Genomic DNA, 23,516 nt, shown 5'->3' on the forward strand with positions numbered 1-23,516 from the left:
GTTCAAGCAGTAGTACAGTGAACAACCCCAGGTCTCACTCACGAATGATTGAATTTTGTATATAGTTGTGTGTATGTGTTAATCCCAAACTCCTAATTTATCCCTCCCCCCTCCCGTTTGGTAACCATGTTTGTTCTCTGTGTCTGTGAGTCTGTTTCTGTTTTGTAAATCAGTTCATTTGTACCATTTTTTTAGATTCCACATCGAAGTGATTTTCATACGATGTTTGTCTTTCTCTGTTGCAGGCAACAGAATCGTATTCAGCCTTAGAAGGAAAGAAATTCTGACCCATGCTACAGCATGGATAAACCTTGAGGACTTTACACTAAGTGAAATCAGCCAGTAACATAAGGGCAAATACTGTATGATATCATTCATATGAGGTATTCAGAGTACTCAGATTCACAGAGACAGAGAGCCCGTGGGGCGACCAGAGCGGCCTATCTAGCTGGACGTCCAGAAAGGACTTCTCTTGGCCGCCAGAGTCCCTGCAGAGACAGGAGTAAAGCTGGGAGGAACCCAGATTAGACCATGGGTGTCAAGTGCATAATGGGGTGGGGGGCATGGGTCAGAGCCTGTCTCTGAACCTGGAGTGGAACCGAAGCCCCCTCCCCACCCCACAGGGTGTGTGTGTGTGTGTGTGTGTGTGTGTGTGTGCGCGCGCGCGCGTGTGTATGGTCCTAGAGTAGGTAACGCCTGCGGTCACATCAGACCCTCTGACGGTCTATGTGAATCCACGGGCGCGTAGGTGCATCCACAGACCCGAAGGCACATCTGTGCACAGACTGCAGATCACAATGGGCCCGGCAAGGGCGCGCCGCGGTGCTCCTAGCCTGGCGATCACATATTCGGATGGATGGGGCGACGCTGCCTGCTCTGATCCCTAACTCATTATTAAGCTCCTCGCTCTTTGCAGACGCTCCCTGCGCCTCCCCCGCTCAGGGCTGCAGCGGCGCAGGCGCCGGGGCCGAGCCGAGCGCCGAGCTGGGAGCGAGCAGCCGCGCTCCGGGCCAGGGTCCCGGGGGAGCAGGTGAGCGACCCGCGCCGCGCGGTCCCCAGGCCGTTGGAGGAGACGCCGCGCCGCCGCGCCGCGCCGGCAGCCCGGCCTTCCCTGCTTGGCAGTACCCGTCTTGCTTCTGTTGGCATCACCCCTCCTTCCTTTGCCTGGCATCCCTCCGCCCCCCTGCCTGGTATCTCCTCTCCTCCCGTCTGCCTGGCGTCCCTCCCCCCACCCCGTCTGGCATCTACCCCCTCCTCCCCTTCCTGGCACCTTCCCCTTACCTGGCACCCCTTTCGCCCTGCTTGGCTTCCTCCTCCCCTTCTCCTTTCCTGATCCCCCCCCCCACTACTGACTCTCACCTCCCCCCACTCCCTTTCTTGCCCCTCTTCCCTGACTGGCGAACTCTCATCCCGCCTCCTCTCTGGTTCTCCCCTTCCTCCCCCCTGCCTGGCATCTCTGCCTCCTCCCCCTACCTGGTACCTTCCCCTCCTCCCTTCCCTGCATTTGCCCTCCTCCCCACGCCTGTCACCTCCTCACTGCCTAGCACTTTCCCATCCCTCTGACTGGCATCCTCTCCTTCCCCTCCTCCCCCGCTGCCTGGTATCTGCCCTCCTCCCCTCTGCCTCGCACCTCCCTTCCTCCCTTGTGTCTGGCACCTCCCCTCCTTCCCCTCCCCTCCTCCCCACCGCCTGGCACCTGCCCTGTCTCCACTTGGCATCCTCTTGCCTGGACACCTCGCTCCCTTCAAATTGTCCCTCTGTCTCCCACCTTCCTGCAGGGCACGTCCTCCCAGCTCTGGGCTGCTAACATCTCCACTGCTGGCATCTTCCTCCTCTCCTTGCCTCCCCTTCCTCCTCACCTTCTCAGAGTGGCCCTCTGGCCAACACCAACTACACGTGACCCTGAACTGCTCTCAAGCCCCGCCCCCGTAGGTACCTGTCCCCCCATCCCCCACTCCCCACCATCTGCCCAGGGGCTCCAGCTCACAAGTTGGGCTCTGACCCCAGCCCACAGTCGTCCTGCTCTTGCATGGGGGTGAAACCAGGCTGTGCACACAGGGAGGGTTCCACGTGAGCTGAGCAGAGTACAGAGCAGGTCGGCTCTACCTGCCGGCCACCCCTAGACTCCCTTGGGATGTCCCTGAGCTCCAGAAGGCGTCCAGGTCCCAAGCTGGCTGGTGGTCCTCCTCCAGCTATTGCCAAGGCCCCCAGGTTTGCCTGCTCCGCCAGGGCCTGGGCTCTGCCTGGATCCTCTGCTCTCGTCCATCTGACTCTGTCCTGCAGGACCCGTCTCTGACGGCTTCCTGCGCTGACACTGCTCCCACCCCACACTCCTCCTCGTGCCACCCAGCCGGGCTGGCCCTCCCTGCCCCCGCGTCCCTTCCTGCACACCTCCTGCCTTCCTCAGACCGTGCCAGGGAGTGGGTCCACGCAGCAGGCCCCTCAGCGTCCTCAGGCCCATTGTGAGTCTGCCTCTGGGGCTTGGGGTCTGGCCCGCCCCTCTCACTGCCCTCTCCTTTCAGATCCTCCTCAGAATGGCCCTTGGTGCTGCAGGCACGGTAGGCTCTGGGCCCGGGCACCGAGGGGGCACTGGATGACTCCCCCACTGCAGGACGCAGCCACCTATGACTCCAGGCCTTCAGCACCCACCCGCCGTGGCACAGGTAGGCGCTGTTTCCCCCACCAGCCCAGCAGCAGGAGCCCTGGGGCTCCACTGAGAGCTGGTGGCTCTCAGCCTCTGGTCACGCTCCATGGCCCCCTCGTGGCGCTTCTGCCCCCATCTGGACCCGTGGCGGTACCTCTTCTCATCCCCTGTGACAGCTGGAGCCTCTGCCCAGACCCTGCTGCCGGCTGCCGCCACCGTCGCCCTCCCTCTTGCTTAGCGCGCCCTTACCTCCCGCCGTCCCTGGGCCCTGCCTCTCAAGCCATTGCAGACAGGGGCGAGCCTGGAGCCAAGGTTTGGGTTTATGTGAAAATGGTCTAGTGCTCTGGCTTGTTCCACTTCCTCCCCAACCCCAGACCCCCAGACACACCTTGCCCTCATGTGTGAGTGAGTGCACCCATGTGCCCAACACCCCCCACACACGTGTGCACACATGCTTCCTGCCAGTCGGGAGGAACAGGAACCTGCTGAGCCCTGGCACAACTTGGGCTCCAGAAACCTACCCCCAAGTATGTATGGCGAACACCTGAAAGCCTTCCAGGCCGCAGGCAGGGCTTTGTTCGGGTCAGGAGGGGTGCTGGTGGCATCCCGATTCAGGGCCTCCGGGGCAGCCAGCCCTGCACTGGCTCAGAGGCACTCTCAGGTCCATTGCACGTCAGCTGGACCCTCCAATGCCTCCTCCGGGCAGCGTGAGAGGAGGATAGCCTAGCTAGTCCCACGTTGGGTGCCCCTGGTCCAGGAGGAAGTGCTGAGTCCCCACGTGAAAGGCCACCTGCCCCAGAGCCCCATCCATCTGTGGGGAGGGAGGGGTTGGAGCTGGGTCTGAAGCCTGCAGTCTGGTCTGAGCTCTGCCTGTCCAGCCCCACCCGACACTTTGGCCACCTCACCGGTGGGAGTCACCTGGCAACATATGGGATGCTCTCAGGGCCCTGGAGGTGTGAGGGACCCAGTCCCCGCCCTCAGGCCGGCAGTCCAGGATGGGGAGCAGACTTGGCCACCCCACAGGAGGTGCCGGAGTGGATGACTCAGGCCTCCGGGCCCTGACAAGGGAGACGTCAGGAAAGCCCTTCGTAGAGGCAATTTGAAGTTGGCTTTCAGAGAACAGGAAGGTGGGGTAGGCTGGTGACTCGGGGGCAGGGGGTGGGCTGAATGAGAGTGCTTTTCTCAGCTTCTCCTCCCTGAGAAGGGGCAGAGGAACTTGCTTTCCTGTCTGGGCCACTCTGAAGGCCAGGGCAGCCCTGCCGCCTCTCTACCCCACACCCCTCTGGCCGGTTGGCCCAGGGCGGAATGCTGCAGGGCACTGGCTGCAGGGGGAGCCTGGCTGGCCCAGAGCTGGAAAAGCACTGGATGGCAGAGAGACCATAACCGGGTGCTGGGCCCCACGGACACACGTGCAGTTCATCAGGGCCCCCAGACGAAGGTCCGACCCACTGGCCCACAACCTAACCACTGCCCTAGGTTAAGTGCAAAAGTGTTCCTTAGCTCGTGGGGTTGGTTTTTAAATGCAGACTCCTAGAGAAAAGGTGTGAGCTAGTATACTAAATACATTCTTCCCGGGCAGCTCTAAAGTTCTGGGGTGTCTGAAGGTGGAGGCCAGGTCGAATGGGGGGGCTGGCTGATGGGGAGGCGGCTCGGGTCCCTGGGAGGTGCAGCAGAGCCAGGCCCTCACGTAGTGAATCCTTGTAAATTGCAGGTGATTTGGGGTGCACTGAGATAAGCCCTCAGGGGCTCCCCAGCAGCAGTAGGTGGGTGCCCTGGGCTGTTTCTGTCCTTGCCCAAGGAGGATGATCTACCTGAAGGGATGGGTGGTGGGGGAGGGGAGGCTCTGGGAGCAGTGAGTACATCGTAGTGACACCTGGTCCCCGAGTGGCCCCAATCACGAGGTTCGGTCTAGGATTCCTGGGGAGTCAAGGAGCCCCGACCTCCCCATGTGATGAAGGTGGTGAGGGGTGAGGTGCTGGGGGAAGTTTCTGGCATTTTCTTTTGGAGTCACGTTGACGTAAACTTGGCCTTCATTCCGCGCACGGGTCGCAGGCGGGGAGCCGACTTTGACGCCCGGTGGCTTGGGCACGCGCTGTCATTTGGATGCTCACAGGCCCCATGCTAGCGTCTAGACAGCACGGGCGGGCGGCATGGGCCAGGCATGCAGCAGCTGGAGGCTGTCTTCGCCCCGAGTGCCTGCGGTGTGATTGCAAGTGAGAGCTCGTTGTTAGTGAGCGTTAAGTGGCAGAGGTAATGAGCTGGGGTGGCACCAGGGGGAGGTGTCACCGGAGGACACAGAGCCGCAGACACGCAGGATGAGCAAATGGCTCTCCTCTTTGGTTGGACTCTGAGCCCTCTTGAATCGCTGCTCCAGAGGGTCCATGGGGGGCATTCGGCTGAGGGAGACTTTGGGGGCAGGGCTGAGGCTCTTTGGGATGTGCAGACCCTCGGTAACTCGTAGGGACCCTACGGGGGAGTATTTGGGCCCCTGTAGCACACCTCAGCCTGGCCCACCTCTCGATTTGCTTCCTAAGCTGTGAAACCCATTCCTCTGTGCCCCAAACTCACTTCCAGGAAATTTGAGAAACTGTCTCATGAGCATGCGGCCACTCATGCCTTTACTGGAATTTACAAACTTGGATCATCTCCCATGTCAACCTTCCTTCCAGACTGAAGAACGTTCTGGGGCTTGGAGTGAGGAACAGTATGCTGTGAGGGGGGCGGGGGAGAAAAGATGCAGGAAGATGTACTCGCCTCATTCCAAAAGAGCTTGAGGTAGTTTGCAAAGACACACATAGTGAGGAAATCAGGACAGAGGAGCGCAGGGTAGGGAAAGGATGTTGTAGCCAAGGATGAGGTGAGCAGACAACACGCAAACCATGAGGCCCAGAGCCCCCTCCCACAGCGGGGACACATGAGGGGTTACACTGCCTGTGGGACAAAAGTCAAACCATTTGCCCCAAACGACTGTGATTTCTGGCCATGAGACCCCGAGAAGTGTCTCCTGTGTGATGACATGCAGGGGATTCTGTGTGACAAGTTAAGCGATATCCTCAACAATTCCACAGCAGTTTCCTCGGGCTAAGCCCAGGGCTGACAGAACATCACACGGCTGTGCAAATACTGCTGACCGTGCTGGATCCAAAGATAAAATGTAGAACAGCTAGAAGAATGCACTGCCTGTTAACATTTACAACAAAGTTTCCAGTGAATATCAGGCAGCAGGCAAGTTTTTTTAAAATTGGGAATCAAGTACGGAGTTATCAATACATTCTTGGGGTAAGGGGACTCTCCTCATAGGAAAATAAAGACCTTGATCAGCACGTGTGCCCAACAGGTGAGCTTGGGTACAGGGAGGGACCAGTCACACACCTTCCCCCAGGTCCTGAACCCACTGAGAACTAGACACAGATGGCAGGCATTTATCAACTTTATGGCAGGGAAAGCTGGACTGAAGAAAGAAGCCTGAACCTGAAGCCCAGATGTAGAAGGTGGACCTGACACCCTAACCTTGCATTTGCTTACCTGGCGCAGGTTAACAGGAGGAGATGGGCAGCCTCCTGTCAGCAGACCCCCCTAAAGGGGAAGGCAGGCCACGGGGGACAGCCGTGACTTCTCCTCCCCCCTGACGCAGGAGAGGAACTTGTCCAGAAGGTGTCAGACCCTCACCACCTCATTAGACAGCTCCTCCCAAAGGGAAGAGAGGTGGGGCGAGGTGGCAGAGGATTATTCCAGAGTCTTGACTCCTGAAGAATAGATTAGAAGCCTCCTCGTGAACACATGATGACAAGAGAGCAGGGTCCCCTTTGCAAGGTAGGGGGGGGCATCCACGTTGCTGGACAGTGACATCAAAGCTCAAGTTCAGACTTGGGAGTGACCTTTGACCCTACCCCTTCCTTCTCTCTCCATTGGGACAATCGTTTTATTTGAGTTTATTTCCTAGACACATCTCACTTCCATCCACTTCTTATTCCCCACGTCACCATGCTGTCCATGCTGCTGTTGTCTTCTGCCTGGATGACAACTGGTGCCCCGCACAGGGTCTGGCCCCCTCCCCCCAGCCCCAACCCATCAGAGTAGCCAAATGGGCTTCTTGTAACACAGGCCTGATCCATCGCGTCTTCCGTTTCCTTGAGGGCTTCACATATTGCTGTTCCCAACACCCTTCCAGCTCCCTTCACCTGCCTAAGTACGTGCATCATTCCAAGTCTTGACTTAAATACCACTTCTTCCAGGGACACTTTCTCCCACTCCAGGCTGTAAAGTTCCACCTTCTTTTGTCTTGTAGCATGTACCAAAAATTTCAATATTTCATGGATGTGCTCCTTAAAGGCACAGACTGCATTTGTCTTGTTCAACACAGTGCTGAAAAAAATATATATGTACTTTTTTGGCCATGCGGCTTGGGGAACCTTGGTTCAACCAGGGGTTGAACCCAGGCCATGGCAGTGAAAGCGCGGAGTCCTCACCACTGGACCGGCAGGGAACTCCCTGTTTCTTGAATGAATGAGCGGATGAATGAGGCAGTGGGGGGAGAGGAGGTGGCCCTGACAGCTGATGCTAAAAGGAGCCTGAGATCCCTCTGTACCGTTGGCCCCGCCCTCTCTACACCCTGACGACCCAAGGGTGGGCCCTTCTTGCGTGCCCACCTTGGCCTGCTGACACCTGAGCTGCTCTGTGCAGGTGCTCTTGGCCCACGCCCCGGCAGTCCCTCTCCGATAGGACCTGTTCACCATGATCAGGGAAGCCCATCCCCTCTTCAGTTGTTCTTGTGGTGAGGGAGGTTCTTCCTTCCTGTGACCTCGGTCTTGGCCCTTGGAGTTACAGAGAATGAACCCCTTTCTGCTTCCACGACATTTGCCCGCCTCCGGACATCCTTGGAGTTACAGAGAATGAACCCCTTTCTGCTTCCGTGACATTTGCCCGCCTCCCGACTCCCACACGCCCTGCGTCTGCTCTCGGGAACATCCAGCTCTGGCGTCTTCAGATGTGCCTTACCTGGGGGCCTGTGCCGGCTGCTCAGACCTTGGCACCCACTGGGAGAGCTGGACGGTGGCGGGGCTGTCTAGATAGGCTTCAGAGCCCCCAGGCCTCCTTAGAGGCTGAGCTGTGCCCTTTACCTGCTAGGCAGACTTGGGCAGAGACACTTAGCTCCCTGGGTCTCAGTGTCTCCTTGTAGGACAGGACTTAATCCCCTGCCTATAAAGGCTCCGGGAGAAGCTGAGTACCAAGCACTCTGCCCAAGGCCCGCACGCCATGGATGCGGGGGCCGCCCCTCATCGCCGCTGGGGTAAAATGTGGTGCTGGGCGCTGTCCCGGCCCCAGGTGTCAGCTGTAGACCCCAGAGCACTGGCTCTGGTGACCGACCGGTGTCTCCCTGGTTTCCAGCCCAGCCCGCTGTCCTCACTGACACCGTTGCCTCCTAAAGGCTAGAGTCAGCGAGAAGCCCCGGGCTTTCCGCCCACCAGTGAGAAGGTTGTCTCTGATCCTGGCTCTGAGAGCTCAGATGCAGAGTTACCCTGAGAGCGTTCGCCATCTTTCCAGACAGCAACTCGCTGTCCAGCCTGATGCAATCGGTGTGTTTGCGAGGCCTGCCTTCTCGGCCTTTAATGACGTTTTTAGCTGGAGAAAAAAAAAAAAAAAGTGAGCCAGAGAGAGCCCTGTGGTCCTCGGTCTCTCCTGGGCTGTGAACAGACTCCTTCTGGTCCCAGCAGCTGAATCAACAGCAGGGGCCCAGGTGGGTGGGCTTGGGGGAGGTGCTGCAGGAGTGGGGGAGGGTCCTGCTGGTGTGGGCAGGGCCTGAGTAGAGGGAGGGGAAGCTGAGCTCCAGCTCTGTCCATAAATCCCACTCCACCCCTCCCCCACCAGCGGGAAGCATCATCGTGCTTTTGCTTTTTCTTGCCTCAGTTTCCGCTCTGAGCCCCGACTTTACCACCCCTTGCCCCATTTACCCAGGCCTCTTCCTTCAGGAGAAAATCCAGTCTTAGAAACCCTGTCGAAAATATGCCCGCTGGGTGGTCGACACCCCATCTGTCAGGACTGCCCCCCAGCAGCCCTCACTTCCTCCGCAGCACCCAAGACTCCACCGCAGCGACTTCAGGAAGGGGAAGGGAAGGGAAGCAGGCCGGGGTCAGTATACTCGCAGCCGGTGTTGACCGAGGGCTTACTGCGGTTTTAAGACTTTTACACGGTTTAACTGATTTGTCCTCACCACAACACTGTGAGGTAAATGTTATTATTGTCACCACTTTTAAGATGAGAAACTGAGGTGCAGAGAGGTTAAGCAGCTTCCCAGTGGTTGGGGAAGAGTCCCAGCTGGGGTCTGTCCACCGCATCTTCTGAGATGCCATGACCCAAACCTTGGCCCTCAAAGGGCGAAGCAGCCAGGCCTCTATACGGACCAGCACCCCCTGTTCACCCCAGCTCTGAGGCCCAGGTCAAAGGCTAGTTGTCATTGTGCACGAGGCCCACACCATTTCCTCCCATTAATTGCTGGGTCCCTAGGGGCGTGAGAGATTCAACCCCTAAATAGGGAATGGGGGCGCGGTGGATTGCAGAGCTCGCACCCCTTCAGAAACAGACAGCCCCTCAACTCCATCTGTGTTGCCAGATTTCCAGCGTTTTAAGAGATTCTGGGAATCTGGCTTTTTATATGAAATCTTTCCATTTTTAAGATTTTTTAAAGTGTTTAAAACGCACTGTGGGCTAAGCGAAACCTGTCTGGCTTTCCCAGTTTGCAGCATCCACCATGAGCTTTCCTTACCCCATGACCTGTCACCTGTCATCTCCTCTAGCCTTCAGGCCCTGAACCCCGAATCAGTGTTTCTCAGTGGGCCCCAGTTGAGACACACCGTGTGAAGGGTTGCTGTCACTTTGGGTGGCCTCCTGCCGTCAATGAATTATAAACGAAATGCAGAGTCTTGTCAAACACTTGAGGACCCTCTGCGAAGTAGAGAAGCGTCACTCGTCAGTCCTCAGGGATGTGCTGCTAATGACAAGGGCCAAGGCTTTTGGAGAGTCTCCCTCTCAACTTGTCCATGTTGTGAACCCAGAGCAGTGGCTGCTGAGGGAATTCAGGGTACTTTTGACAGCCAGCGTGAGAGCAGGCAGAGGGTGAGCGGAGAAGAACGCTGGCCTTGAGATCAGAACATGGGAGTTTGAGCCCCTTTGACACTAGTTGGGGGTCTGGCCCTGAGTCCGTCATTAACCTCGTGTTCCTCATCTTTAAAATGGGTATACTAATAATCTCCAGCCCTTTCACTTCCTGGGATGTTGAAAGAACCAAATTAAATCATGAATATTGAACAGTTTTGTAGGCTATTAAGCTCCGTAAAGATATATGTGTTAATTTGGAGGCGTTTGACAAAGTCTCTCCCAGTGTCTTGAGTATGACACATACAACCGGCCTCAATGCAGTGGTGTGCTGCTAAATACTTCACAACTGGCTCTTGACAGGGTGGGAAGGAGGAGATGAACCATGATTCGTATCATTTGCTAATGTCTGTGGTATAAATACTCCTACCGTAGCTGATTTTAAACTACCACCCTGACACTGCAGCACATCACTGGGTATTACTGTGACTGAGTAAAATTGCTACCAATTGAAGACTAATTCCGAAGGGTGCAGATCATTTGGAGAGAGGGCCCTGTCCTGGTGCCTTTTTCAATATGTTCAGTAAAGACCTGGACGAAGAGAGAAGGTCACGCTCACTGGATTTATGAACGATGCACAGCTGGAAAGGGGGGTAAATATATTGGATAAGGGAATTGAGATCCAGAAGCTCTCAAGCTGGAATAACGGGTTAATTCTTACAAGAGGAATATTCTTGAGTCCAAAAAAAGGCAACTTTACAAGTATGGGATGGAGAGACATGTTTTGGCACAAAGTAGAAAGAGAATCACGTTTTTAATTGACAAGAAGTTCAGTACAAGTCCAAAGTGGGATGGATGCTTACCAAAGAGTAATACATTAGTAACAGTGAGGACTTCATTCAGTCCTCTATGACTTAAAGACAGTTTTCACATATGCCCTCTCGTTTCTATTCTGCTACTCACAATAACGCAGTGAGAGAGGTGCGATGATGCTATACCCATTTTAGAGATGAAGAGACTGGGGCTCAGAGAGGTTGGCACTGTTGTCCTCCTGTCAGTAGGTGGTGGAATAAAGACTCAAACTCAGGTCTTCTGGCCCCAGATTCTGCCCTGTGTTGTGCTCATGAGCACATCGTTGTTTTGTTTGTTTTATTGGCATATAGTTGATTTACAATGTTGTGTTAATTTCTGTTATACATATATACACATTCTTTTTCATATATATATATATATATTTTTTTTTTTTTTTTTTTTTTGCCACACCACACAGCTTGTGGGATCTTAATTCTCCGACCAGGGATTGAACCCGGGCCCTCAGCGGTGAAAGTGCGGCGTCCTAACCACTGGACCACCAGAGAATTCCCATCTTTTTCATATTCTTTTCCATTGTGACTTATCACAGGATATTGAATATAGTTCCCTGACTCTCCAGTAGGACCTTGTTTATTTAAGTCCATTGTTCTGAGTGCCCTGTGCTCTGTGGCTTCAGGCAAACCAGAGGATGTGAGGGGAGGGACCGGGTGGGGTATGGACCAGCAAGGAATAGTGAGGAGCAGTGCTGGGGGAGGATTAGTTCTCTAGACCTGCTGTAACCAAGTGCCAGGCTGGGCGGCTTTAACAGTGGAAATGTATTTTCTCACAATTCCAGAGGCTGAAGCCGGAGATCAAGGTGTGGGCAGGGTTGGCTCCCTCTGAGGGCTGTGCAGGAAGGCTGTGCTCCAGGCCTCCCTCTGTGGCTTATAGACGGCTGTCTTCTGCCTGTGTCTCCTCACATTGTCTTCCCTTCGGGTGTGTCTGTCTCTGTCCTAACTTGCCCAGTTTTATGACACCAGTCATATTGGATTGGGGTCACCCTAGGGACCCACCTCATTTTAACTTGATTACCTCCTTAAAGACCCGCCGAATAAGATCGCATTCTGAGGTACTGGGGGTTAGGACTCCAACAAATGAATTGGGGATGATGGGGGCTGGAGGGGACACACCATTCTCCCATGACAGAGGGACTTTGAGAGCTGCCTTCAGAATTTGGAGTCACGTCTTATGAGGAGGGAGAAGACTGCACTCTAGGTGGCCGGAACCTCCAGGAGGTGGTTCCCACTAGCTTCCCACCCACCACAGGAAGAGCCAAGGCCCCGAGGGACAATTTGACTTACTGCCACCGCGGACTCCCTTGGGCCCCTTGGCTGCCGGGACACCAGCTGCACACCTGGCTGTAGTTTTCTGCACGTGGGAACGCGTGGAGCCGGAGGGAGGCCTCCAGCACCTCTGTTCCCACAGATACGCAGGCAGGCAGTGCGCCCTGGTGCGGCGGCCGGCACACAGCCGACCAGGGGCAGCTCTGCGGCTGTGCTCAGCCCTGGCGCCCCGCCGCCTCCGCCACGGTTTGGGCGCAGCTCCCGGAAACTCACCGATCCCACCGTCACCCTGGGGCGTGGCTGCAGCTGCTGGTCCCCCCACCGACCCACAGCCCCTCGGAGGAGGTAGCCGTCAGGGGTGTTGGCCTCGCTTTCCCACAAGGAAGCCCGGAGCTCTGGTGGGGGGCACGCTCGTCCTCTACTCTTCCACCTCGGGCCGCGGCTGTGGCCATCCCGGGGCAGGAGCTGACGTGAGCTGCTCAGCCTCCCACCCCGTCCAGGCCCTGAGCCCCGTCAGTCCCCATTCGGTCCTCAGACTCAGAGTCCCAAGGGCTGTGACTGTGTCCGCTGTGTGAACCAGCGGCACTTCGTACAAGACGGCCGCGCAGGAGGGGACGGGCGTGGGGAGGAGTCCCTGCTTTTCTTTCAGGCCCCTCGATCGGCAGCTCCCAAACCTCGGCTTCCCTGGGCCCAGCGAGCGGCCTTATGAAGTCTTCCTGGATTTCCCTCCAGTTGACTCACTACTCGTGGTGGCTTCTCGATGTCGCCCCTCCCCTCCTTTCCTGCAGCCCCTCCCCTCGCCTAGTTTCTACAGGGGTTTCTCATGTAAGACCCACGCTGGGTACTAATGGCCGTTCTCTGCTCAAGGAAGCTTCCAGTGATTTGGGTAGAACCCAGGCTCCCCTTTGGCTCCCTGAGCGTTCATGATTGGCCACTATGAACAACCACCTGGCCAACCCCTCACGGGTACCCTCCATGGCATTTGGGACAGCCCGCAGGTGAAGGGCTCTGAGGGCTCCCGTATTCACTAGGCCCCTAGCTGGGGGTTGGTGGGCGGCGGGACCCAGAGGTAAGGCAGAGCAGCGGCGGCCGAGGCCCCCGGGTCTGGCAGGCTTAGCAGCGGAAGCTAGTAATAGCAGACGATTCATTAAGTGTTTACTCTGCGCCAGACGCTGTGCTGAAGTCTGCACATACACGACTGCTTTTTCTTTTAATTTTTTGGCCGCGCCTTGTGGCATGCAGGATCTCAGTTCCCCCACCAGGGATCGAACCCGTGCCCTCTGCAGTGGAAGCGTGGAGTCTTAACCACTGGACCACCAGGGAAGTCCTTATACGACCTCACTTGAATCCTCACATCCACCTGTGAGTCAGGTGAAGGGCTCTGTGTCTTGCAGACACGGAAAATGAGGCTGACGGTGACTTGTGCAAGGTTATGATCACTCAGAGGCTGCACCAGGCATGACTGGTGACATACCAAGACTGTCTGACTCTAGAGCAGTGGTTCTCAACCCTGGGCAATTTCACCCTCCAGGGACAAAGGACAATGCCAGGAGATGGGGAGAGGAACGTGCTGGTAGAATTTACTGGATAGAGGCTAGAGGTATTCCTAGCATCATTCGATACTCGAGACGGCTCCCACAATAAAGAATTATCCACGGAACTTCCCTGGTGGTCCAGTGGCTAAGGCTCTGTGCTTCCAATGCAGGGGACTTGGGGTCGATCCCTGGTCGGGGAACTAAGATAACATGTGCCGCGCGGCACAGCCAAAAAAAAAAAAAGAATTATCCAGCCCCAAAATGTCAACAGTGCCGGGGGTGAGAAGCCCTGTTCTTTTTTTTTTTTTTTTTTGCGGTACGCGGGCCTCTCACTGTTGTGGCCTGTCCTGTTGCGGAGCACAGGCTCCGGACGCGCAGGCTCAGCGGCCATGGCTCATGGGCCCAGCTGCTCCGCGGCATGTGGGATCTTCCCGGACCGGGGCACGAACCCGTGTCCCCTGCATCGGCAGGCGGACTCTCAACCACTGCGCCACCAGGGAAGCCCGAGAAGCCCTGTTCTTGAGTCCAAGCTCAGAGCCGTCACACCATGGAGCCTACAGAGACCCCACCCAGGGAGGGCAGTGGGTGCAGGGCCTGGGGGAGGACAGGACCCCAGAAGAACCGGAGCAACGGGCAGGGCAGTAAGGCCCCGTTGTCACAGCCCTGGCCCAGGACAGACTGGCTTGCAGTGGCCAAGGCAAGTGCCCAGATCTGGGAGCAAGAGGCACGGGGTCAGGGCAGGCGGACGGGCTACCTGGAGGGGTTCATTATACAGGTCGGGGTGAGGGACACCAGCTGGCCTGTTACTAAGGCTTGCAGAAACCAGGAGTGGTGCACCAAGCAGGTCCAGGCCCTGCGACCACCCCACTCCGTCTCCTTCCCCCTCCCGCTCCATGGTGAGTCTTCACGAGGCCTCCTGTTGTCACCACAGCTGTTTGAGCCCCAGAGACTTCCAGGGTGTGCTGTGTGGGGACATGGCGGGGGCTGAGCCGGGCTTTGACCATGAAATGCTTGATCACAGGCAGCCCTCACAGACCTCTCCTCTCAACAAGAAGCCTGGGGCCCACTTTTGCCTTTTGCTTGGATCATTTCTCCTACCCTTCTTAGGCCAGGGCGGGCCCTCTGAGTTCTCCAGACCTATGGCCATCGCATGGCGCCAGGAAGGCAGGACGAGGTGGCACTGGGGCTGCCCGTGGCCTGTGGGCAGGTGACCACGTGTTCCCAAAGGAAGTACCTGCGGTGGCTCCTGGAGGACAGGGCAGCGTGCCAACGTGGCAATCCGTGTGCGTGGATCCTACCCAGGAGTTCCACGGACACACACGTGTGTGTCCATCTGTCCAGCCAGGAGAAGCCCACGAACGGCCCGCTGATCCGCCCATAGGAGCGAGGAGCCAGGGGCTTGTTCAGAGTTTAACTGGGTTTCATTTGTTTGGCTAAAAGGTAACTCTTACATAGGAAATGATGCAACTTCCTCCAACGCGTTGACATTTATTTTAGACACCTTGATGGCAAATTTTCTAGAATTTATATTCCCATGTTTGAAACAATCTGAGAATTTTGGGGAGTGTATTTTAAAAGATAATTGAGGGTAATTCAGCTTAAATGCACAGGCCTCTGGGGATATTGATTTCCTTCTTTAAAAAGCAGGTGTTTGGGGAAGGTGGCGGGGCACACGTGCGTGTGTGTGTGTGTGTGTGTGTGTGTCTATCCCCAGCAGGCAGGCACTCCGTGAGGGGCCATCAGAGAGGCAGACTGAGATGAAGGAGAGAAGGCAGGGACCTTGAGGTTGGGAGACCCGTTCTGCAGCCCCAGCCCCAGCCTGTAACAGCACAGTGACTTCTGGCAGGTCCCACGGGTCCTTAGAGCCTCCTCTTCCTAATCTTTAGAAGGGGGATCCCAGCCCCCACCCGGCAGGGTCTCTGTCAGTTGGACAGGTTGATGTGTGCGAAAGTGCTTGTTCAACAGCAGACTCCCACATCTGAGATGATGTTGTTATTAATCCTATGAAACACGAGCCCGGGTTGTAACATCACCCAGTGTTTGGAAGCACGCTGGCAATCCTGAGTAGACTGGGAGTGGGTTCTCTTTACCCACACCTTTGAGATGTTGGGGTCTCTCCTTGGGATTTATCCATGAACAAGGCATAAAGATCCCTGCCTTTGGGGCGCTTACATTCTAACGGAGGAGAGAGAAGTGAACGCTAAACATCGTAAGTAAGTAGGTTATAAAGGATGGAGGAAGGTGTGCAGGACGGGAAGGAAACCCAGCAGAATGAAAGAGACAAAGAGCTGGCAGGGGAGGGGCAGGTGGTGACTTCTAATAGGGTGGACGGAGAGTGCCCCGCTGAGAAGGGGACATGGGAACAAAGACTTCAGGGAGGCGACAGTTAGCTGGAGGAAGAGCATTCCTGGCAGAGGGAACAGCAGGCTCCAAGCCCGAAAGGCTGGAGCAGAGAGAAGAGTGACGGAGATGCAGCAGGTGAGGACACAGAGGGAGCAGAGAGTGGCATGGGGCTGGGTCTGGGGACCTGCACGACCTGACCCTCACTGGCAATGAGATGGGGGGGGGGCTTGGGAAGGTTTCGAGCAGAAGTGATGCCATCTAACTCCCCTTCCTAAAAGGGGACCGTTCTGGTTGCATGTTGAGAAGAGAGGGTCGGGGGCCAGGTTGGAAGCAAAGCTGTTCATTATTGATGGATTGGACCAGGGTGGTAGCAGTGGAGAAGTGAGAAGGGGTTGGATGCTGGATCCAGAGCCAACAGGACTTGCTTTCTGATTGGATGTGGGATGTGAGAAAAAGACAGGATTCCAGGATGGTGCCAAGGTCACAGGCCTGAGCGGTTGGAAGGAGAGTGGGTAGTGAGCCAGGTTTGAGGTGGGAGAGCAGGAGTTTCATTGTGGGCATATCTATTCAGGGTCCAGGTGGAATCGAGAGTATGTGAGCAGACCACTGGATACATGAGTCCAAGGATTGGGAGAGAAAATGGGCTGGAGGAAAATGGGAGTTGTCAACATATAGAAGGCATTTAAAACTCTGAGATTGGGCGATGGATGAAATCTCCAAAGAATGATTGTAGAGCAGTGAAGAGGACCAAGGACTGGCCCTGGGGCACCCCACCCTGAGAGGGAAAGAGGTCCAGACAGCCAAGGAGACTGAGGAGGAACAGCCAGGGAGGCAGGAGGAAAACCAGGAGAGGGCAGTGTCTTACGAGTGAAGGGAAGAGTATTTAAAAGAGGAGAGAGTGATCAACTGTGTGGGATGCTGAGGCTGGAGAAGCAAGGTGATGCCCGAGGACTGACGGCTGCACTTGGCGATGTGGGATCATTGGCGGTGGCCAGACGGCAGCGTTTTCAGTGGGGCCGTGAGATGTGCGCCTGGAGGGACTGGAATTCGAGGAGAACCGAGGCAGCAAACATAGACAACACTTTTGAGAAATTTTATTGCAACTGGGCAGTAACCAATGGGATAAGCAGGTTATGTGAGCGTTTCTCAGACAGGGAAGGTGACAGTGCTTTAGCATGCTGATGGGAGCAATGCAATAGAGAGAGCTAAGCTGTTGATGTGATGGTGTGGGGGAGGTTTGCTGGAGTAACGCCCTCAAGTGTGCTGGGGGGGACAGGAGCTCACATGCACGGGGATGGCCGGCTTTCGATCGGAGCACAGATAACTCAGCTGTAGGAACCAGGCGAGAGAGTTGCCAGGAGGTGGAGAACTCTGGAAGTTCTTCAGAAGCTTCTGTTTTCTCAGGGAAGTGGGAAGCAAGGGCATCAGCTGGGAGTGAGGCGGGGGAGGAGTTGGAGGTTGGAGGAGGGAGAAGATGTGGAAAACTCACATAGGGGAGTGGGAGCGGGAAAGGACCTGAATGGTCTAGGGAAAGAGGGGGACGGCAGGGCAGGATGAGGCCAGTTGAAGTCCAAGCTCTGGAAATGACAGTGAGACCAGGTTAGGGCAGTGGTGCGTCTCTCCAGCCACGTTTAGGTCCTGGGGTGCAGGGGAGGAGTTGGTGAAGCCGAGTTTAACTCTTAAGTAAGAGAGTCAAGAGTATATGCAAAGGAGGTTAAAATGGTAAATTTTACGTTATGTATGTTTTACCATAACTAAAAATGAAAAAGAGTATATGTCAGGGTGGTGTGGTTGTGATGAGGGGTGCAGGTCAAAGAGACAGACCAGGGCTTCCCTGGTGGCACAGTGGTTGAGAGTCCACTGCCGATGCAGGGGACGCGGGTTCGTGCCCCGGTCCGGGAAGATCCCACATGCCGCGGAGCGGCTGGGCCCGTGAGCCGTGGCCGCTGAGCCTGCGCGTCCGGAGCCTGTGCTCCGCAACGGGAGAGGCCACAGCAGTGAGAGGCCCGCGTACCGCAAAAAAAAAAAGACAGACCAGCGGTTCCAGTGGCGTCACAGGCTTTGGGGGTCAGGGGGCTAGACAAAAAGGAGATGGTGGTCTCAGAGTGGGGAGCTTAGGACTGAGATTGGGGGGGGCGCAGGTCCTGGAATGACAGGGTCCAAGAGGTGACGCTGGCGTGAGTGACTGAGGGAGGGTAGAGGGTCGCTGGAGGAGAGGCAGCCAAGGAACCCAGAGCCCTGGGGTACGGGAAGGGCTGCCCGTGAGGATCCAGGAGAGCAGCGGGAAGAGGTCAGGGGTGACAGAGGAGTGACTGTGAGCCAGGAGCTAGAAGCCTCCAGAAAAGAAGGCGCCGTACGTACATGGGGGTAAGATGCAAAGCCAGGGGTCTGGAAGCAGCAGTGAGGGGCAAGGAGGGTCCCTACCCCGCCTCGAGGCCAGTGGCAGTGGGGACTCTGGGAAGACCACTGCCCCCCACATGGAGGGTTTGGGGGGGTTACTCAGCGGGGAGCCCAGCTACATCACAAGAAGGCAAAAGGGATGTGCACAGAAGTAGCCGAGTGTATTGGAGATTCTCCTTCTGACAGACCACACAGGGAAGGGCTCGGTGGGAGATGGCAGCGGAAGAGGGGCGCCCAGAGCCCTGTGGGGCCGGGGGTGCAGGAGTTGAGGGGGGTCTGGGGCTTTCCATGGCTCCTGATGCAGTGGGAACAAGGGCATGGGGACAGGAAGGCGGGCGCCCCCAGGGGCTGCCAGGGCAGAGAGGCAGCGTTGCGTCAGGAGGGGAGGGGACGGAGTAGAAAGTGCCCTTTCAGACCCTGTGAGCAGGGCTCGCCCTTGCCTCCTAATGAAGTTTAAGACATGGGGAGACCAGGCCCGCGTGTGGCTTCCATGAATGTTTCATCTGTACACTCTGCTTCCCACTTCCACTTGGCTTAATTCCCCCCAGAAAATCTTTAAGGCAATGCAGATGAAGCTTTTTTTTTTAACATCGTTATTGGAGAATAATTGCTGTACATTGTTGTGTTAGTTTCTGCTGTGTAACAAAGTGAATCAGCTATACATATACATATGTCCCCATATCCCCTCCCTCTTGCGTCTCCCTCCCTCCCACACTCCCTATCCCACCCCTCTAGGTGGTCCCAAAGCACCGAGCTGATCTCCCTGTGCTATGCGGCTGCTTCCCACTAGCTATCTGTTTTACATTTGGTAGTGTGTATATGAATCTTTTTTGCGTATTCAGTTTTCTTCACTCAGGTGACATCCCAGACCTCAGAATGCAGTGGTTCCCAGAAATCCCTCTGGCCACCTGGTCAGAGCAGTAGCGGAGGCCTCAGAAGCTTCCTGGCGGGAGGACAGGGGCGCTGACCACCAGGAGGTTATCCTGGCACTGGTCAGGAGGGAGCACTGAGCTGCGGGAGAAAGAGGAGAGGAATCGCAGGCACTGGGATGGGGCTCCTGTCTGCCAGGAAAGAGGATGGCTGGGGTCTGGGAGCCCCGGGGCACAAGCAGGGCAGGAGGGATGGCTGCAGCCCCACAGGGGGCGTATGGGGATGGGTGGGTCTCCCCAGGCCGGTGGAGCGAGGTAGGCACCTACGCTGCCAGAAGAGAGGAAGAGGCTCGCCTCTGCTTGGAGTCCTGAGGATTCTGAGGCCTCGGATCCCTCTTGCTTTTGCCCCGAATCTAGCCAGACAGGCCGGTGTTGGTCCAGAGGAAGATGGGTGGGGAGCAAGGATAGCTCTGTGGGACACCTACCTGCCGTCCCCCTCCAGGTGGAGCCCCACCCTATGTTCCAGCCCCTAGGCTGTGGCAGCCAGCTGGGGCGTTATAGCACCCATCAGTATTCCATATACACACCTCCCCTCAGACGGACCCCCTCCTCACCAGAAGGGGGTCCAAGCTAGTGTGGCTCGTTTTTTGCTACATGGGACCACCTGATTAATGGTGGCCCTGAGGGGAGTGAGAGAAAACTGGCTGAGAATGCAAAATGGGCCTTCCCTCTGGGCCCCAGAGGCCCAGCGCTTCACTCCCTGAGGGACACGGAGGTACAGTGACTTGCCCAAGGTCACACGATGGTTTTGGCATCCTACTTTTTCTTTTTTTTTTTGCTTCTTTCTAGCATATTTGTCTCTCTTGTTTGTGTTTGCAAAACTGACACAGAAGGATGAAGTGACACAGAGACAGACAAACCCCTTGATAGTAGCAGAGGATGTCCTGGGCACAGAAACATTCTCACACAAGGAGGGAGGTGACCAGCGCTGCTCTGGCCTGAGAAGAGCAGTGGGGGCAGCCAGGAGGAGGCGAGGACTGTGCCACAACGCCGCGGTCCTGTCTGCGGATGTCCTGTCTGCTGGCTGGAGGAAGCCCCTCGCTGGAGGTGGGCCTGAGGTGCAGACTCCCCTTCACCCAGCCCTGAGGTCTAGCCAGGGCTCTCTGGGGGCCTGGGACTTGGACCAGGCAGGTAGGCTGGATCAGAGCTGCCTCTGGGCCTCCTGGCATGCCCTGGGGTTTAGTGACCAGAGAAGAAAGTGGGGGCTGGCTGGGTTTAGGGATGGACCAGACACAGAAATCAGGGGTCCTCAGCCTGAAAGCTCCAGGTGGTCTCACTTCATCTCTCTCTCTCTCTCTCTCTCTCTCACACACACACACACACACACACACACACACACACACACACACACGCCCCAGTGTATGACGGTAATTTCATGTCACTAAGGAAAGCTTCATTGCTGGGGATATAGGCGGCGGAAAGAGGTCTCTCACTTCAGTCTGGTTTCCTTTGTTCCTCCCTCGCCTTCCTCCCTCTCCCCTTCCCGGCTTCCCTCCTCTTCTAGCCTCCTTCTTTCCATTCTCCCGCCCCCCCCGCCCCCCCCCCCCGCGCTTCCCCCTCCTTCCCTCCTCCCCCCTCCCCCTGAGCTGTGTGCCCGCCGCGGGACCTCCGCAGAAGGCGGGAGGGTGGGACTCCAGGCTCCGGCCCCAGCCTTGGTGGCCATCCTCCTGCGGGGAAGGAGTTAAGTCTCTCCGCTGCATCCCTCCTCCCGCCTCCGCCTCACGCCCACCCCCCCCCACCCCGCCCCGCCCCGCCGCCTTTGAGTCCTGCAGCTAGGCCCTGGGCTGACCTTCACCGGGAGGGAGGCCGCAGTGCGCATGCCCAGGCCCGGCTCCCGCCGCTGCCCGGTTACCGGGCGGGTGAGGGCGAGGGAGGGCGGCCGCGGTCCCGGACGAGCCCCCCAGCGCCTGGCCGCCGCCCGCTCGGGCGTCGTGGGGGGGCCGCCGAGCCCGTCCCGCCGGCCGCGGCGCATCTCTCCCTGCGCGGGGAGCGGCGCTTTGCCATTTGGTGCTGGTGGTGCTTCGGCGAGGGAAGGAGAGATGGGGGGACGGCAGGGGGGACTCCGGCTCCGGGCGGCCGCCCTCTGCCCGGACACGCGCACGGCCTGCCCGGAGCGCGGCCTGGGCCGGTCGGCCGAGCCTAAGGGCCGGGTTGAGCCGGGAGGAAGGGCCCCTGCCCGTTGGAATCGGGGCTTGCCCCGGGCCTCCTTCCCACCCGGCAGGACGCAGGAGCCGGCGGGCGGCGTGGCACTGCTGAGCGCCCTTCTGGGGCTGAGCCGTTGGGGAGCCTGGCCTTTGTGAGGTGGGAGTCCTGGCCCGGGACACCCTCACTGGCGCCTCTGCTTTCTGGTCTTAAGGCTCCCCGGTGTCCGCACACCTAGGGTCGCCCCTGCAAAAGCAGCATGCACACGTGTCTGCCGGCTGAGGTCTTGCGAGTGGGCTGCATTGGTGATCACGTTGTGCCTGTGTGTGCAAATCCATGTGTCTCCTTGTTCCTCTGGTGTTTGCATTGGTGTGTGTGCCTGGGGGCAGGTATGCCCTATATATCTGTTGCCTGTATATGCGTAAGGATGTCTCCCAGAGAGGGGGCTGCAGGGCGAGGCGCTCATCCTGGGGTGGCCCAGGAGGCTGTTATCTATGGACCCGAGCGATACTCACCTCCGTTGGCCTAACCACCTCCTGCAAACTCCTCCACCACCAAGACCAGCCCCCTCACAGATGCTTGGTGTTCCCACTGTGCTGATGCACCTCCTCTGCTGTCTTCTTTTCCCAAAAGGCCTCTCCAAGAGTTGAGACCTCGGAGCTTTACAGAAAGCCTAGAGGTGTCTGCCCCTGCCCCTGTCCGCCAGAACCTCCAAGGTGTCACATGTCCATGCTAGAAGCACCCACAGGGGGGCAGGGTGCTTCAGGTAAGCGGCAGAGTATGAGCTCTGTCCACTGGGCCACTGAGCTTTGGGTGGTTGCAAGTGTTAGCAGGCATTGGTCACGTCCAGTCCCTGTGTGCAGGCACGGAGGGAGAGTGGCACTTAAGACCAGCCTCAGACTTCAGGGGGCGGCAGCCTATTTGGAAAGCCAAACATAACACACACGAAACGCAGGGAACGTGAGACATTAGTCAGTAGAGTGCCAGTTCATGGCCATGGTAGATGGCAGTGGGCATTCAGAGAACAGAAAGATCTGTGCACAGGAGTGGGACCAGGGAAGGCTTCCTGGAGGAGGTGGGGCCCAAGCCGGGCTTTAAAGAATGAATGTGATTAGGACAGGCGGAGGAGCAGCATGGGGATTCCAGGCAAAAGAACAGGAGCAGAGGCTTGGAAACGGGAATGAGCAAGAGGTTTTGGAAGTTAGCGGAGAGACTGGAGAGGTTAGCTTCCCAGGTTACCAGCAGCCACCTTCATGGCCTATGGCAAACACCCACCCCTTCCCACCCCAGCAGGGCCCAGTCTCTGAGAGTGTGGGTCTGGCGGGGGGGTGGGTAAGCCTGGGTAAAGATGTAGTAGGAAGGGGATCTCTAGGTCCCCTGCTAAGCTGGTGGTAGAGGAGGGGCATCGTGGACCACAGGCCCTCTCTAGCCTTTCAGGGGATTGACAGTGGGCACCTAAATGGACGGTGACAAACAGAAGCACAAGGGGGCCCAAGGAAATCAGGCTGCAGGCAAAAAAGCCTCCGTAGCCAGAACACTCCCTCGGTTCTTTGTCCTGACCTCTGAAGGCGTTCTGAAGGTTTGAGGGTCAGGACCACCCCACTGCACCCCGCCCCAGGGTAATGCTGGGTCTTCAGTATCTAACTTCAGATAAATTTCCCAACAAAGTCCCCCAGGCACTGCCCCATCCTCACCTGGATACTGACAGTACAACCCCAGGAGGCCCATAAACTTGACCCACTCTGTCCCAAAGCCCTGGGGCTCTTCCTCCAGAAGGAGGAGAGAGGGGTGTGGCTTGGGGGCATGGGCGGGGCCAGGGCTCCTGGCCTGGGGAAGCTCAGGATTTGCCCCTCCTGTATCCTGTCCCTCCTTCGTCCCAGCGACTGCCAGCTCCCTCCACGCCACCCCTTCTGGGGCTCCCTTGTAGCCCCACCGCTACCCCTGCTTTCTCTGGGGTCTTGAGGCTGGCCCTCCCACACCCAGCGCCCCAGCTCCTCAAGGTCCCCTACCCCACCCGCGACTCCAGAGCCGTCGGGTCCTGCTCACCTCCCTCTGCCCCCGCCCCCCCGCCGTCCACGCCGGCTCCTGGCCTGCCCCCACAGCTTCTCTTCCTGTTCTCACGAGCCTGATCCACCTCCCTGTTTCCGAAATACCTCCCCTACTGCCCTCACTCTCTCACATAAAGACAAAGACTCACATGCCCCGAAATAGACTCACACAGGGCTGGGAGGCACAGACCGTGTCCCGCCACACACGCACACGCACGCACGCGCGCGCACCGGAGGCTCTCGTGGAG

At 57.3% G+C, this 23,516-nt stretch overlaps 1 protein-coding gene across 3 annotated transcripts in view; it reads left to right on the forward strand.

Moving 5' to 3' along the window:
• The first annotated feature begins 837 nt into the window (after positions 1-837).
• SMARCD3 (SWI/SNF related BAF chromatin remodeling complex subunit D3) overlaps positions 838-23,516 on the forward strand; it is a 35,076-nt gene continuing 12,397 nt past the window's right edge. Inside the window, exons 1-3 of one of the 3 annotated variants that reach the window (XM_060305108.1) lie at positions 940-1,030; positions 1,779-1,932; positions 2,523-2,663. In XM_060305108.1, coding sequence (XP_060161091.1) covers positions 2,625-2,663 — 39 coding nt within the window. In that variant the 5' untranslated portion in view covers positions 940-1,030; positions 1,779-1,932; positions 2,523-2,624. Of the gene's footprint in view, positions 1,031-1,778; positions 1,933-2,522; positions 2,664-23,516 lie in introns of all 3 variants that reach the window. The other 2 variants (XM_060305107.1, XM_030854253.3) reach the window with 2 other exon arrangements.

Source organism: Globicephala melas, chromosome 9 (genome assembly GCF_963455315.2).
Source record: "Globicephala melas chromosome 9, mGloMel1.2, whole genome shotgun sequence".
NCBI classification, from domain to species: domain Eukaryota; kingdom Metazoa; phylum Chordata; class Mammalia; order Artiodactyla; family Delphinidae; genus Globicephala; species Globicephala melas.